Source organism: Heterobasidion irregulare (genome assembly GCF_000320585.1).
Source record: "Heterobasidion irregulare TC 32-1 unplaced genomic scaffold scaffold_01, whole genome shotgun sequence".
Lineage (NCBI taxonomy): Eukaryota > Fungi > Basidiomycota > Agaricomycetes > Russulales > Bondarzewiaceae > Heterobasidion > Heterobasidion irregulare.
The window spans coordinates 966,487-981,945 of NW_009258197.1; the positions used below are offsets into that span (position 1 = coordinate 966,487).

The window sequence follows — 15,459 nt, forward strand, 5'->3', positions numbered from 1 at the left end:
GTATGATATACAATGATGCAATGGTTGCATACCCATGTGGAAGCCTCACCGACTGATGCGTTCGCGGTCGATGACGCTAGTGGAATTACACTCCCCCTCCCCAATCCTACGATGAATGAAGTTCATGCATAGCATGAATCACAAGAAAAGAAGCCTCGCGAGCTCGAATAAAACTGATCCAGGACAGTCAATAGATGATTAGCGTATAATATGCAGTGATAGCACACCTCCACCGACAACAACAAATACAATCAAACCGAGGGCCCAGAGGCCTACGGGAGATTGCTTTGCGAGCTTATCTTTTCGTGATGGATTGACAGGATTTTTTCCAGCCTTGGCCTTGTTGGCGAACTGTGAGTTCTTTTGGCGGATCTCGTGCGCGGTTGGCTGACGCGGAACGCGACAAGGTCAATATCCTGAGAGCAGAAAAAAAAGGATGCACATCGTTTGCTTACCATGATGACGGGTGAATGAACGGTAAGGAGTGACTGGTAAGATTGAGTTGCGTATATATGGTACCGTTTGACAAACGTGGCAGGCCAGTAGTGCGCCACGCTGCCGACGCACGATGTTTGACCGTATTTACCAAGAGCTTCTGAATTATACATCGCCAAACAATGGCTATCTGAATCTTAGATCCACCTCTCCCATGGCAAAAAACAAGAAATCCTCGCTCAAAAATGCTCTTTCTTCTCAGCAGTCGAGGCTCAAGAAAAAGCAGGAGGTGAAGCAGGCCGTAGAGCATCAGGCTATGAAGAGCAAGAGCAAAACAAAAGCCCCGCCGCAACGCCCGACGATTCCATTTTTGCCGACGGACAGGATCCTATTGATTGGGGAGGGAAATTTCTCGTATGCTCTGGCCCTCGTCCTTCATCCTCCTCTAGGCCTTGAGCATCTTCCCTCTGAAAACGTTACGGCAACTGCCTACGATTCGGAAGACGAGTGCTATACGAAATATCCCGAGGCTATGCAATACGTGCAAACTTTGAGGGAGAAGGGTGCTCAGATTATGTTTGGAGTAGATGCGACAAGGTTGGAGAGGTGCTCTCCACTGAAGGGCAAGCGTTATGATAGGATCGTCTGGAATTTTCCTCATGCTGGTGAGTGAGATCAGCCATTGAGACGCGATAGATGGAAGGTGCTGAAGGATACAAGGAAAGGGTATCACTGATCAGGACCGCAACGTCCTCTCGAATCAAACTCTTCTTCTTGGATTTTTCCGCTCCGCTGCGCAATTTCTGAGACCCGGCCCTATACCTCAAGCAACAAAACCCCGAAAACGCAAGCGGGCCCCCGACGAGGACGACAGCGATCCGCCGACCGAGGACGAATCAGAGAAGGGCAATACTGGTGCGCGAGGGACTGTCCTTGTGACGTTGCGAAACGTTCCGCCGTATACAACATGGTATGTTTTCAAGGCCGCATGCTGTGCAGATATTGTAACATCAGTGTTCTCAGGGATATTCCAAGATTAGCCAAGAACCCCCCTCCCCCACATACCATCAATGTCAAACCAAACCCCCCTTATATCATCGTAAGATCGTTCGCATTTCACAGAAGTGATTGGCAAGGATACGAGCATCGTATGACGAAAGGAGAGCGTGCCCACGGGACAGGTACCACGGGTGCAGGAGGTGAAGATAGGACATGGGAATTCTGTCTCAGAGACTGGTACACGGTGAAGCAATTAGCTTTGTAGGCCTCTTGCTTGCACACTCATTCGACATTCGATCTTCTCCGGTCGCCGCGGTTGGGGTTGAATCTCAAATGTGGCTCCCGGTGACATCTTGCACGTATTGACCGACTGGTTTTATGTTTGTTGAGTTCTCCACTGAGGATAGTATCCACTTCTTCCTCCGGATGTGGCACTTTTGGCTCTGAGAGGACCCCCATCATCCGCTTGCGGAATTGGTGAGCAGCTGACGTCAGGGACGAGATCTTATCATCCAGCCGGATCGCGATTCCAAATTGAAAGTCGAGCCGTGTGCACTATATAAAAGCTCACAAGAAACCGCATGTGAACAAGCTGACCTTCTCCTTCCATCTCTTGCCTCGCAACCACATTCTCATAACCCAGCCGCCACCTCACGAGAAATGTCGGGATCCGAAGTTAAGCTAGAGTACCAGCAGAAGAATATGCCGTTCCGCCGGCTAGGGTCAAGCGGTCTGCGTGTTCCGGTGTTCTCCCTGGGTGGCTGTATGTGAATTTGAACTCAAACCTTGTGATTCGCAAAGCTTTACACCTTATGCAGGGTTGACCTTCGGGGGAACTGTCGTCGGTGACCCCGTCAAGGTATGATCCCCTGTGCATGGACACTCCTATAGTACTAAATTGCTAATTGTTTCCATATAGGATATCGTCAAGACTGCTTTCGAGAACGGTATCAATATGTTCGATGAAGCGGAGGCCTATGCCAAGGGACAGTCAGAAGTAGAGCTGTAAGTTTCGCATGCACTTTTTCATGCTACCCAAACTCTCAATTATTCGCACCTTTTCTCTCCGCATAGTGGTCGAGTGCTTAAGGAGCTTGGTTTGCGCCGCACTGATATTATCGTTACTACGAAACTATACTGGGGGGCGGAACGCAAAGGTCCAAATGACCAGGGTCTTTCTCGGAAACAGTAAGTCGCTGAATGTAGATCGAATTCAGACTAGTCGCTCCATAACGCCCACATTCTAGTATTGTCGAGGGAACAAAAGAGTCTCTTCAACGTCTCCAGCTTGACTACGTAGATGTTATATTCGCTCATCGTCCTGACCACACCGGTATATGAGACATCTTTTGTCTGCAAGTCGCGTTCTGATCTATGGTCGCAGTCCCAATGGAAGAGGTTGTGCGCGCATTCCATTGGGTTATTGAACAAGGACTGGTATGTGGCATTCTGATACACGATATCTAGTATTGCTGATAGCTATGCAGGCATTTTATTGGGGCACTTCTGAGTGGTCTGCGCGAGAGATCGAGGAAGCACACCGTGAATGTTACATATAGTTGTGCTGATCGACGAAACTCATATTTTGATGACAGATGTCGCCGATAAATATGGACTACACGCACCCGTCGCTGAACAGTGCCAGCACAAGTTCGTGTCCCCCGATTACTTTTGATGCGTTCTTGTCTTTTTCTAACAATTGAGATCAGCCTGGTGCACCGTGAACGCCCCGAGGGGGAATATGGGTACGTCATTTTCTGTGCTGCTGTAAAGTATTCTAAGATTTGTTGCAAAGTCCTTTGTACCAGAAGTATAATATGGGAACGACCGTTTGGTCTGCCCTTGCCGGTGGTATCTTGACCGGAAAGGTACTCCGCTCCTTTTATCTGTTCCAATTTTATACTGAGCACCAATTTGGTCGACCAGTACAACAACGGCGTTCCGGATGGCTCCCGTCTCGACACGAACAAAGAGTTCCTAGCCCATAGACTTAAGTTTTTGGAATCCGAAGAAGGAAAGAAACAAATCGAGATAGTCAAGCAACTCACTGCGGTTGCAGAGACCGGTGCGTACTTCATGATTTCCCTCGCTATATTGGATACTCATTCACCAATCATCAGAATTGGGCTGCAAGGTCTCACATCTGGCTTTGGCGTGGGTTGCGAAGAACACAAACACTAGTACGGTCATTCTGGGCGCGACGAGTCCCGAGCAGATCGTAGACAATCTCAAGGCGCTCGACGTGATCCCTAAGTTGACACCAGAAATTCTGGCGAAGATCGAGGCCATTGTAAACAACAAACCTGCGCCGCCGGTGAGTATCCTACTTTTCCTGCCAGGCTATTCAGCGCATACTCATCCCGATTTTTTCCACGTAGCCGGATTTTGGCAGGCCAGGATTAGACCCCCACGGCAGACTGTAGAGTAGTACTAAATCGCCAATTGAGAGCTCTTGAGGATGAAGCAGATTGAAGGAGTTATATAGAAGAAGAATATACTTTGTTTTCTTTTTATTAATATTGTAAGATTAAAGTATTGCGCTGCCCTCTCGTTGAAGTTGATGTGAAGATGCGGCTTGAATTGGCGAGGCAGGACTACAACGGGAGCGGACTTCAAAATTTCCCTTACCATGCTGTCTATACGTCCATCACCGAGCTGCTCAGTCCTCAGACAGCATACGCGCACCTATGTTGTCTCTATAAAACCTCCCAAGGTTTACGACCACAAGCCAGTCCCTCGCGTCTACTCGGAGAAGAAGACATTCCTCTATCACCAATACCTGCGCCTGTTTGAGAACAATGCACACGCCCCCCTCATCTTCCTCCAGCATGACAAGTTCTCCGTCCCCAATCTCATCAAAATTCGCCGAGAAGTCGCTGCCGCTGCTCTGAAGCACGTCAGTGCTCCGCCATCACTAGCTAATCCTGGCCCCAATCCCGTCCCAGGAGAGCCTCCCGCTCTTCCGACGCTCACCGTCATCCGGACTTCTCTGTTCGGCGTCGCGCTGCGGGACTTTGCACCCATCGATGCGGCCGCGAGTGACGATATCGCACGTACCGTAAAGAGGGGGCTCATGGTCCTCACACTGCCCAATTTGAACCCGCCGCAGTTGAACGCCATCCTGCGCGCACTGGACCGCGCCGTGCCGAAGAAGAGGGCGCCGATGGCCGCAGAGCTCGCAGAGAAGGCCAAGCAGAAGAACGCGGATCCGCCGAATCCTGGACGACGCATCAAGCGCTCGCGGCCTGTGCACTCACCTGAGCTCGCGGTGATGGGAGCCTTGATCGAGGGGAGGGTGTTCAAGACGGACGGGGTTGCAAATGTTGCAAAGCTGCCAACGCTGGACACGTTGAGGGCGCAGATCATTGGACTGTTAAGTAGTCCGGCGACACAGCTTGCGGGGGTCCTCAGCCAGGCCAGCGGAGGAAAGCTAGCGAGAACTCTAGAGGGATTGAAGAAGGGATTGGAGGAGGAGCAGGGTTCAGCGGCGGAGGCGTCATAATACCTGGCCGGTGCAGCGTTATGATTTTTGTTTCACACCTTTGCTTGGCTATTCGATAGCGTCGCGACGCGCCTGGACAAGACCATGTCCATGGTTGAAAGGGCATAATCGTTCAGCGCTCGGCCTTGAATGAGCTTACAATTGCGCGAACCACGAAAATTTTCAAGGAAAATGTGCACGCAGAATCATACGTCAAATTAGTTTACTGCGTGTGCTTTGACAGTCTGGAAGGGTACTACGCTCGGGTACGCGGAGGAGAGCATTCGGAACGGAGGCGGAGTTGAATTGCGCGTGGCTGAGAACAGCCGTGCTGAGCAAGTAGAGTGCACACTCTTGATCTTCATCGCCTCGAATCGACTTTCCCTGTAAACACAATGTCTACACTTCCCGATGACACTCTACGCAAGGTACTTTCGATTGTCTGGCGACCAGATATTGACTTGCTCATCCGTGCTTCCGAAGATCTTGATTCAGATACAGCAAACTGCTATCCAATCCCAGCGTGCACTCAGCATGACGCGCCAGCAGGTCGCGACTAAGGAGCGAGAGCGACGGATATTACAGCTCACGATCGATGAAATAGGCAGTATGGAAGGGGATGTCAAACTCTACAAAGGTGTCGGCAAAATGTATGTACCAGCTACTGTCTTCCCCGCACCTTTACCAACGATGGTTTCAAATACCAGGTTCATGATGATGCCCAGACCTGTCATGGAAAAGGACTTGAAGTCGCAAGAGAAGGGTCTGACAGATGACATCAATAGCCTAAACAAAAAGGTCAAGCGTCCGATGTTCTACACAGTGACCGCATGCTTATTGTACCGCGCAGTCCAAATATCTTGAGAAGCAGTTCAATGACTCCCAATCACAGCTTCGCGACATTGTAAGTTTGGCTATTATCCCACCTTGATTTTCGTATTGATTTCTGCTCAGTTCCATAGTGCACCCAAATCGTAGTTTTCCAGGAATTCTTGATACCCTGCCGTATAGACACCCTCATGCTTCATTGCATATCTGTAGCAAATAGTTTTTTCCGACGCTTATCAATTCTCCTTGTGATCTAACCTCTACCTTCCAACGCTCAACGCTCTGTTCCTATGACCTGCACGTTCCGTGGTCAGCCTAAATGGGTATTCACATTTCGCCCGCACCTGACACGAACACCTGACCTATAAACGAATCCACCTTCGTCTGCTACCACCACCAACCCGTCTACTGATCCTTCCCGTCTAGGACCAATGTCTTCTGCTGAAGCAAACACAGTAGAACAATTGAAAGCCGCAGCTAATGACTTGTACCTCAAGGGCGACTACGAAGCTGCCCATCTGACGTACTCACAGGCCATAGAGGAAGATTCAACTAACCCAACTTTGTTTGCAAACCGGGCGCAGACAGACCTTGCGATGAAGAAGTTTGTTGTCCTTTTTCTACAACGTCCGCTCGACACGCCACATCTCACGATTCTTGAAGATACCCTGATGCGGTGGCAGACGCACAGAAGGTACGTTGTACTCCTAATCAAACTATGTCAATGCGTCATTGAATAACGTCACATAGGCTGTAGATTTAGACCCGAAGTTCTGCAAGGCTTGGGGCCGTCTGGCGACTGCTCAACACGTACGACTGCCCTCACTATTCAGTGTGTTTGACCCTCGGCTGACGTGCACGTCAGGCGCTTGCGCAATATTCAGCAAGTATAGACGCATGGCAGAAGGCTCTCTTATCTCTTCCACCGGTGCCTGGGGAGGCGAAGCTCAGATCACAGTTCGAATCAGGTCTTCGAGCAGCACAGATTGAGCAGGAAAGTGTCAAGAAACAATATGTGCCCACCGATGGTGTGGTAGAGAGCAAGGATCTACCTTGGAACAGGGCCTTGGCCATGAAGGACGCGCTTCTCAAAGACAAAGGGGACTCTATGAACAGTAGCGTTGGTAAAATTGTTTTCATCATGTAGCCTGAAACTCATATCATGACACGTTTGGGTGGACATTAGGCTTGGATTATCATGGCTGCCTACAAGGTATTGGTCTCTCCATGGTGTAGTCGATTTCATGGCTCATGGTCGCGCACAGGACTTCTCTGAAGGGGTCAAACTAATGAACGAAGGGGATATCGACGTTGGCCGGAAGGGCAAGCTATCAGTAAGCAGCGGTGTTGAGAATCGACCCTCACTCCGCTTCCTCATCGCCTGCTTGGAAGGCTCTCACTCTGCTATCAAATGGTATTCTACGTGATTCGCGAGTGTTTCATATGAATTTGCCGGATTGGGTTGAGAAGTACAATCGGCGAGGTGAGCTGTCATGTAGTTTAAATTGTCTGAGGCGCTCGATGAACACACACATCTGCACCACAGCCATTTTTGAGAACAAGCTGTACAATGCGTGGCTCGACGGCGGTGTGACAGCAGTCCAAGAAGAGGCTATGGTGCGCCTGCAGGCCAAGGGATGGGATGATGTCAGGGCCGCTCTCTCTGTGACGGTGCGGTATGTCTGAGTATTCTCCACCCTCAGTGTATGTTCAAACAACCCGTTGCGTCACAGCGGCTGGATCGTGGTAGGTCTGATCGCCAGCAATGATGGGCCCGAAAATGGTAGCGCCGCGATGGAGTGTTTCAGCCAGGCCATAGGTGTCTTACAGTGGGGCAGGAATATGTGGCAGAGGGTACCAAGGGAACAAAGGGGGGAGATATTCGATAGTGCCTTCTTGAGGGGTGTGAAGCGATTGTTTCTGTCAGCTTTTGTGAAGGTAACGTCGTCATATTGTCGTCGAACACACCACTGAAATTTGAGGAAGGCGTATACAAATAGTCTTGGCCCTGACTCGGATTATGACCTTGACGATCTATACGAAATGACCCGAGACTATATCAAGGAAGTGCAGGCGGACCCTCCAAAGTTCATACGTGATGAAATGGACCCTGGCTTCCTGTCGTCCTTCTGGTTGTATCCTCAAGCGGAGGGCTTTTCGTATGTCTGTTTGGCCTTTGTGGTAATCGGCAGGCCCATTCTGATTTTTGTACAGGATTTTGGGCTTCGTGCATATGCGCAAGGGTCTCGATGCCTTGGAACGTAAGGACGATAAGGCGGCAGAAGAATTTACGCAAGCAGCAAAATGGTACAGCCAAGCAGGACAGTCATATCCGCAGGACGACGAGAAGCATGTCTGTGAGTACTGACTCTCTCCAGGAAGTGTTGATTTCATCTCAGGTATCATGCACATCTCATAGTTTTCCTCGCAATCGCAATGGAAGCCCTCTGGCGTCGTGGCACCGACCTTGGACAACTGCTTCCACTCTGCAAAGTCATCCGAGAAGGCATACCCGAGATGAAAAGAATCTGGGAATATTCGCCGATGGCGGAGGAGAGGAACAGAATTGTGCAAGAAATTTTGGATTTTGAAGATGAGTATCGTTCAAAGCTGAAGCGAGGTGAATGCACGCTCAAAGATGTCGTTTGTCCGGTGGTGAGTCTCACATAAGTCTTGGATGGCAGCGATGATATGCTGATGACCAACGCCTTCTAGTCGTTCCAAAGTGTCTCCAGCTAATGTGTAGTCGTCATTCGCGAGTAATATTGTAAATACGAAATGAGAAAAGTGCGAGTGATCTTCGTGGAGCGATAGAAAAGGGGGGAAAACATGCGATAAACTCGTATCATTATAGTATCGAATGAATGGTATCTTGTCTAGATCTCGGAACCACCTAGTCCGTGGATTTAACGTTTTGCGAAGCGGAGGAAGCGTGAAGCAACTGGATAGCAAGTCAGCAACAGGGGACATTGCAGAGAACGAACGGCACTTACTGATGGTGATCATGAAATTGAAGACTGAAATGCAAAGCAAGGGAAGCGGTCAGCCCAGTACGACAAGAACATGGTCATCCTTACCGAAGAAGCAGAAGAAAATCCAAACATCCCTCCACCTGTTCTCGAAGCGGATATTAAGGGGGAGGAAGAATTCGTCGCCGCGCTAGGATTCAATGAGCTTTGTGCGTTTTACTGAAACGGAAACTACAAACCTGATATTGGCAGTAGCGACATTCTGACGTGTCGTTAGGATTGTCCAAATATCCACCGAGTGCAGTAACAAAGTCGCTCGCCCAAGCCTGACAAGTTTGATTGGAAGGAGGAGTGAAGCGCGCAAACTCCTCCGGTTTACAAGTGATCACAAGACCACTAAGGAAACGTACATAAGATCAATATCGGCATTCTAATACACAGGCCAGGCGCGAATGTGACTTACTGCAACTCAGTCGACAGCATGGCTGCCACCATCCTTGTGAACGGATCCAACTGATACATCCAGCTCTTCCAGAAGTGGCTCAAGGTGTTGTAGGGCACAGTGACTCCGCAGAACGTGTTGAGTACGACGCTGATGAAGGGTGTGTATAACACAGCGACCTTTACTGAATGGTTAGAGTAGTCATCAACAGTCTCAGCGATCGACTCACCTGGATAGTGGGCGAAATGGAGGCGATGAATTGACCCAATGTAACAGAGAACAGCTCTGTAAATATGATGACCAAAAGCTGGAAGCCAGTGCCATTGGTACCCGCAGAGCCGTCGCCGAAACCCATCGGATACACCTTTTTGTTTCCAGTTTATCATCATAGAGCTAGATTGACCTTAGTACAGCACTTACCATGAGAACCCAATAAAATATTGCGCAAGCTATCGAATAGGGTATCTCTCCGAGCAATTGACCAATAGCAAAGACGTATGGCGAGTAGATCCTGCTAGATGATTCTCGGACGAAGGTCACTGAGAACCCAGGTGAGTCAACTGTCTAGACTAGCGATAGCGTAGGACTTACTCCGATTCATGATGAAGACAGGCTCCAGTTGAGGAATGACCAAGCCAGGTAGGATAGCCGTCCAGAAACTAGACCTACGTCAGCCTGCGCCCGCTTCAACTAAACGGACGACTTACATTCCGAACACCCTATATTGAAGGTCCCTGACGCTATGCCCGAGTTGGAGGAATGGTAGCGATACCAACAGCGACACCATTAGGTGGGACAAGAGCCGAGTGAAGACATAGGCTGGTGACCGCCAGAGGGCATGAGTGTTCCTATCCACAACGACCTTCAATTGGTACCACATTGGTGTAGCATCTGAGGACGAATACTGATTAGGAGGGCAAAGAGCGACAAAACGCGCTGTGACCTACATGTCGAGTGCTTCACATTCTCCAATCTAGAACGCGCTATTGCCTGCTCCTTCAAAGCAAGGATCTCATCCTTGGCTCTTTGGCACTCTGGAGACTCAAGCCAGATGTCCTTCCAATCACGGTTACCTATTCTGGGCGTTACACCAGCACCAATTGCTTCCAACATAAATTCGGCAGGGTTGACGTTGTGTGGACACTCAGCACCGTTACGAGCAAAGTAGTCTCGCATGATGTGAGCATCCTCACCAATGTCACCGAAGTAGATCGTGTTTCCGCCACGAGCAAGAAGAAGAAGACGATCAAAGCTCTCGAACAAAAGAGCTGAAGGCTGATGGATGGTGCACAATATCGCCTGGCCGTTATCAGCCAGTTTGCGCAGGAACCGAACTAAGTTCCAAGCGCTCTGAGCATCAAGACCAGACGTTGGTTCGTCCAAGAAGAGAAGGAGCTCAGGCTTGCTAGCCAGCTCGACACCGATAGTCAACCGTTTGCGAGCCTCGACTCCAAGAGTGTAAACGAGCGCGTCTGCAAGATCTTGCAACTCTAAAAGTTCGATCATGTCCTCGACATAGGCGTCCTTTTCCTCCTTCGGTACTTCTTTCGGTTGACGGAGGTATGCTGAGAAGCGCATAGCTTCTCGAATAGTTGCAGTGCCTTCGTGGACATCCATCTGTTCGGCTGAAGAGCTGTCAGAAATTTGCGATGATTTCGATCTTATGTTCCAACGCACCATATGCAGTGCCACGGGCGAAATCGAAATCAAGCGGCTTCCCATCTACCAATATGTCACCAGAAACTACACCGATATTCTTTCTTTGTGCAAGAACGTCCAAGCAGGTAGTTTTGCCTGACGAGCAATGTGAGAGACACTATGATAGTTAGCAATGTTAGACATACCAGCGCCCGATGCTCCCATTAGTGCCGTCAGTGTTCCTGGTCGTACATATCCATAAACATTGGTGAGAAGTTGAGCCGTACCGCCAGCGACAGGGACGTGGTAGTTAACTCGCTCCCAAGTGAAGACTTTGCGGTCGGAAAATTTGCTCCTAAGATATGATTGAGACCCATGTTTCCTTGAAGGGAGACGACAGACTCACAAATCTCTCGTCTCCTTGGTCCCTTCGATTGCGCGAGCTTTCTCCTCCCGTTCTCGAGCGGCTTTCTCAGCTTTGCGTGCGCGGAGGGCATCGTTCAATTTCTTCCGCTCGCTAGACTCTCTGGCGAAGTAAGCGACACCTCCACCGCCGATCGGTTGCTAAATATGCCATCAGCTTGTTGTCAGACAAAAAATCGGTGCATAAGCTTACCGGCCAGTACTCGATTGCGATCACCTGGGTTATCCAGAAGAAGATCATGAAGCCGAGCACAACGACAAAGTTACGGCGCCAGAGATCAGCCACGTCTAAGCCGTATCCTGCTCGCACGTAATCGCGACCGGCAACGAAGATACTTCCAGGAGAAGAACCGGGGAGAGTACAAGCTTGATTGGGACCAAGAGTGTCGCTGTAGATTATGATGAGCAATTCCCTCCATACATGTTGCACCAATTAGTTGCACCAATTAACTACTTACGGATATTTGGTCATTCCCGGGCCATTCCTGGGAACGACGTATGTTCCATCACATGTCAACTGAACAAAATCATGTTAGGTCCGCGACTGACTGCTTTCATATAAAGGGAAGCCTCACCGTAAGCCTCATGAACTCGTTCTCCATACAGGCAGCCCATACTGATGACTCAAATCAGCAATCAAGTGCTTTGACATCCAGAAAAAAACATTACCATAGCTGAAGGGGTTGAGGTAGAACTAACATAACGTATTCATCAGTTTCGGTAGCCACTGAATTCGAAACCAACTCACGATCCAGAAGAGCCACCGTTTCATCTGGTCTACGGGGATCATGTACCCCACGTAGATGACCATGTTTGGGAAGAAAAAGACGGAAAGGCGGAGGGCGGTGTCGAAATTGGGGCACATCAGACCGACAGTACGGAAGAATCCTTGCATTGTGAGGAAACACATGTAGTTGAGGAGGTGGAAGGTGAAGAAACCACCAGCAGAGTAAGACAGATGGGGCATGAAATAGACGATGATGTCGTAGATTAGGACGCGAGTCGCAGAGAACGGAATATCAGCGAGAGTGTTGGCTATCTGGATAGCAGCCGGTCGATAGAACCCATAACTCTTCTGCTCAATCCAAAAATGATCAGTACCCAGGCGCATCCCCGCAGAAGGAGACGAACCTGTTTCGCAACGAGAGGTCGTCCGAGCATTTGCATCGGAAGCTATGAATGGGCACATTGTCAATAGTCTGGGGTAGATTGGCCGAGGCGAAACACCAACCTCTGAGAATGTTTCGAAGGAAGATGTCATGCCAGCCACAAATATAACACTACCACGGGTGAAAGCGCCGGCAGAGGTTGGCGGTAAATTGAAGAAAGCGCCTCCAATAACGAGAGCCAGAGCCTGTTAACATCCCTTTAGAATTATCAACTATTCGCTATGAATTCGAGACATACGGTTGAAAGCGCGTAGCTGGTGAAGATCTGAAACCTGTCCTGCAAACGAACTTGGAACTGACGACGCGTCAAAGCTTTAACCTGGTCGAAGAGACTGAGCGTATAGGGGCTTTTCCTTGAGACCCCGCGCTTTTTGTCATCTGCGACCGAGGCGCGGAACGCCTCCTGATCGTTTTTCTCAGTCTCCATAGTCCGCTTATAGTCCTCGAGCACAGTGCGGACTTTCTTTGCAGTTTTCGACGCGAGATATGCTTGTTCAAGCGCTTCGGGAGTGGACGGAACGTTTAGTTCAGAGCGGCCCGGCGCAAATTGGCGTTCATTGGGATCGGTGCAACCAGTAAGATAATCAGCCGTGCTTTGACGAGGAAGAGACCTGTATCCAAGCTCTTCGAACCAAGCTCGGGCTTCTGATGGGGATCCGAGATATACTTGTCGTCCTTGATTGAGGATCATGACCTTGTCAAAAAGGTCGTAGATACCTTCACCAGCTTGATATCTATAACAAAGCTCAGGTGCGATCATGGTACGGGTAGGAAAGTCAAGCTTACAGTGTCACAAAAGTCGTCTGACCGAGTACATCTGTCATCACTCTCAAGGACTTCACGAAGTCCAGAGCCGTGGAAGCATCCAGGCCACGAGAAGAGTTGTCCCAGCATTGTACACGCGCGCGCGTGGCCATCATCTCCGCGATACTGACACGCTTGCGTTCACCTCCAGAGACACCACGGACGAACGCGTCACCAACGAGGGTCTTAGCAGTATGGGAGATATTCAGCATTTTTAAGAGCGTGGCCTTGACCTCGTCTTTGAAACCAGCACGGGAAACACCGGGCTGACGGCCTCTTGAACCGGGAGCCTTAGTGGACAGCGCAAAATCGAGCGTTTGATCGACAGTCAACGTAGCGAGGTGAATGTCGTCTGGGTGACAACGTTAGTTTGAGCTCGAAATAGAAAAATTATTGAACACGCCTTCAGCATTATAGACGAGTTCGCCGTGGTAGTAACGACCCATCTCCTCTGCACTAATCCCGGCATACCGAACATCACCAGAAACGCGATGAAAAAGACCTCGTTGGTTGGCAATCGCCTTCAAGAACGTATCACAACCGGATCCGGGAGTTCCCAAAACAAGACACATTTCGCCAGGCTTCAAGACACCGGAGTTTCTGCGGCGGAGCGTGAGCTGCAAGGTCTCAGCGAATGAGAGAATGCGCATACTTGTGTAGGATCGGCGTCGACGGAACCTCTTTTCTGATAGCAGGAAATAGCATCCGGAAGAATGACAACAACATGAAAAAAGGCGTTAGCCAAACCTGCCATGCCTCATCTACATTCAAAGAGTTAGTCTCGATAGTCATTACCGATACTGTAAACATACCTCCGAACGTTCTGATATAGAGCTACAATAATCTTGAGACACCACTCAAAGACATGCGGGATAATATACACACCTTGGTAAATGCGCTGCCTGCAATCTCCACTTGAAGATCCTCCCATGTGACACCGACGTGTTTATGCTTGATGCCTGCTTTCTCATTGGCATCGTTAGACGAAGACAGATACTCGCGGAGGTCGAACGGTTCTTCATCAGAAGGTGCAGCCTTTTCGGGATCGTACTCCCGGCTCGTCTTTTCGGGGGTGGTGGAACCTGCAGTCGAGTGGTTGTGCCTCCTGGTCAGCCTACGAGAGAGGGTGTGGAACGCATTCTCGGCTTCCTGGACATCAACATGGTGCGCGTCTGATTGGTCTAATGGCTCGTTTTGAAGGGTGTGAGCGTCGAACGGAGTCTCGCTCATCGCGAAAGAAAAAGAAAGAAAAAGAGAGGAAGGATAAAACCTCGGTGGGGAGGATCGTGTCAGCCATGTAAACGTAGAACGCTATATGTATGAATCCAGGAGACGCGATGATGTCCTTCTCTTCCATCCTCTCGGTCCTAAGACTGGAGCGCTGACTGACAAAGATTCGAAGACACTGGAAGGCGCTCCCAGCCTCCCGTCGGCGATAGCGCCAACATAGCTCTCAACGCCGCGTTAGTCAGAGATTCCATGCCCATATATGGACGATAGCCCCGATGGTGGGTCGATCGAGCTGACAGAGCTGACCAAAAAAAGGAAAGAACCTACGAGATCAAGAACGATCAAGATGTGATCTGCAAGATGTTGGGCGCCTGTCATAGTGGCCGCAACAATATGTTTTTACGCTCGCTGCAAGGGAGTACTGCGGCATGAATCCAACTTCGTAGCATGCATATATGAAATCCTCACTCACCCACTAGGACCACGCAACACTGAAGTCCTGGCCGTGCCCGCGCTACATTCGCGCAGCGTAGGCGCCAAAAACACGACACAAGTCGTCGCCCTGTGTTCTTTGAACTCCCTTCGATAGTCAAATTTCTTAACGGGGTTGGATCGGGTCGCACCGTATCAACACGAGCGCATGCGCTCCACGTACTCGGTCAGCCAGCAGTCAGCCACAAGAAGCAGCTCGAAAGTTCTACAGAGTGTTGTGAATCCTAAAGTTCCTGAATAGACTAGCTGTTGCATGAGGAAAGATGTCCCTAAGCATGAAGAAAGATAGCCTTCGGCATGCTGGCGCGATGGATTGTTCCTACGATGACGCATATGAAGCCGTTAGATTGACTTCGATTCGTCGGTGTTGTCTGGGGCCTGAGGATTGTCGTGATTGGTAGTATTGCACAAAGATAGCTGTGCAACGTAGCAGTGTCCAATGTCATGAAACGCCGTTGCTAGTCGAAGTTCTGGCCCCGGCATAGGGCACTTCTGAAAGCTTCGCGGAGGTGGTACATGTCCTTCGTTGCGCCAGCTGAATTGACATGT

At 49.8% G+C, this 15,459-nt stretch overlaps 7 protein-coding genes across 7 annotated transcripts; 5 read left to right on the plus strand and 2 right to left on the minus strand.

The window, feature by feature from the left end:
- Positions 1 to 3: 3 nt before the first annotated feature.
- On the minus strand, positions 4 to 478 carry HETIRDRAFT_377378 (uncharacterized protein). Its single transcript, XM_009542470.1, has 3 exons — positions 456 to 478; positions 228 to 387; positions 4 to 173 (listed from the first exon to the last, which is right to left on the minus strand). The coding sequence occupies exons 1-3, from the start codon at positions 456 to 458 to the stop codon at positions 139 to 141; spliced, it is 198 nt and encodes a 65-aa protein (XP_009540765.1). The 5' UTR covers positions 459 to 478; the 3' UTR covers positions 4 to 138.
- Positions 479 to 649: 171 nt separating this feature from the next.
- Positions 650 to 1,699, plus strand: HETIRDRAFT_413150 (uncharacterized protein; the record flags this gene model as incomplete). The annotated part of the gene is made up of 3 exons (XM_009542471.1): positions 650 to 1,100; positions 1,156 to 1,405; positions 1,459 to 1,699. 3 exons carry the CDS (start codon positions 650 to 652, stop codon positions 1,697 to 1,699), a joined length of 942 nt encoding a protein of 313 aa, XP_009540766.1.
- A 278-nt stretch (positions 1,700 to 1,977) lies between these two features.
- On the plus strand, positions 1,978 to 3,949 carry bKv2 (voltage-gated potassium channel beta 2). The gene is made up of 13 exons (XM_009542472.1): positions 1,978 to 2,197; positions 2,253 to 2,293; positions 2,354 to 2,439; positions 2,509 to 2,622; positions 2,682 to 2,767; positions 2,819 to 2,871; positions 2,922 to 2,976; positions 3,030 to 3,084; positions 3,144 to 3,179; positions 3,230 to 3,302; positions 3,361 to 3,499; positions 3,555 to 3,748; positions 3,813 to 3,949. Exons 1-13 carry the CDS (start codon positions 2,095 to 2,097, stop codon positions 3,855 to 3,857), a joined length of 1,080 nt encoding a protein of 359 aa, XP_009540767.1. The 5' UTR covers positions 1,978 to 2,094; the 3' UTR covers positions 3,858 to 3,949.
- A 165-nt stretch (positions 3,950 to 4,114) lies between these two features.
- HETIRDRAFT_241185 (uncharacterized protein) lies at positions 4,115 to 4,903 on the plus strand (the record flags this gene model as incomplete). The annotated part of the gene is made up of 1 exon (XM_009542473.1): positions 4,115 to 4,903. A coding segment is annotated over one exon (789 nt), but the record flags the coding sequence as incomplete, so codon positions are not given.
- Positions 4,904 to 5,310: 407 nt separating this feature from the next.
- Positions 5,311 to 5,893, plus strand: HETIRDRAFT_42348 (uncharacterized protein; the record flags this gene model as incomplete). Its single annotated transcript, XM_009542064.1, has 5 exons — positions 5,311 to 5,343; positions 5,399 to 5,565; positions 5,623 to 5,713; positions 5,766 to 5,819; positions 5,870 to 5,893. The coding sequence occupies 5 exons, from the start codon at positions 5,311 to 5,313 to the stop codon at positions 5,891 to 5,893; spliced, it is 369 nt and encodes a 122-aa protein (XP_009540359.1).
- A 281-nt stretch (positions 5,894 to 6,174) lies between these two features.
- Positions 6,175 to 8,482, plus strand: HETIRDRAFT_99220 (uncharacterized protein; the record flags this gene model as incomplete). The annotated part of the gene is made up of 13 exons (XM_009542474.1): positions 6,175 to 6,370; positions 6,427 to 6,437; positions 6,494 to 6,553; positions 6,609 to 6,863; positions 6,930 to 6,956; positions 7,009 to 7,077; positions 7,136 to 7,226; positions 7,290 to 7,419; positions 7,477 to 7,681; positions 7,730 to 7,902; positions 7,958 to 8,100; positions 8,163 to 8,398; positions 8,459 to 8,482. 13 exons carry the CDS (start codon positions 6,175 to 6,177, stop codon positions 8,480 to 8,482), a joined length of 1,620 nt encoding a protein of 539 aa, XP_009540769.1.
- HETIRDRAFT_153612 (ABC transporter) lies at positions 8,476 to 14,451 on the minus strand. Its single transcript, XM_009542475.1, has 25 exons — positions 14,275 to 14,451; positions 14,074 to 14,250; positions 13,592 to 13,805; positions 13,171 to 13,540; positions 12,623 to 13,118; positions 12,447 to 12,569; positions 12,347 to 12,388; positions 11,964 to 12,290; positions 11,885 to 11,909; positions 11,791 to 11,831; positions 11,674 to 11,732; positions 11,409 to 11,604; positions 11,199 to 11,356; positions 10,999 to 11,147; positions 10,832 to 10,948; positions 10,135 to 10,779; positions 9,862 to 10,045; positions 9,746 to 9,813; positions 9,575 to 9,693; positions 9,384 to 9,518; positions 9,176 to 9,333; positions 8,952 to 9,108; positions 8,821 to 8,902; positions 8,737 to 8,760; positions 8,476 to 8,684 (listed from the first exon to the last, which is right to left on the minus strand). Exons 1-25 carry the CDS (start codon positions 14,416 to 14,418, stop codon positions 8,650 to 8,652), a joined length of 4,245 nt encoding a protein of 1,414 aa, XP_009540770.1. The 5' UTR covers positions 14,419 to 14,451; the 3' UTR covers positions 8,476 to 8,649.
- Between the last annotated feature and the right edge of the window lie 1,008 nt (positions 14,452 to 15,459).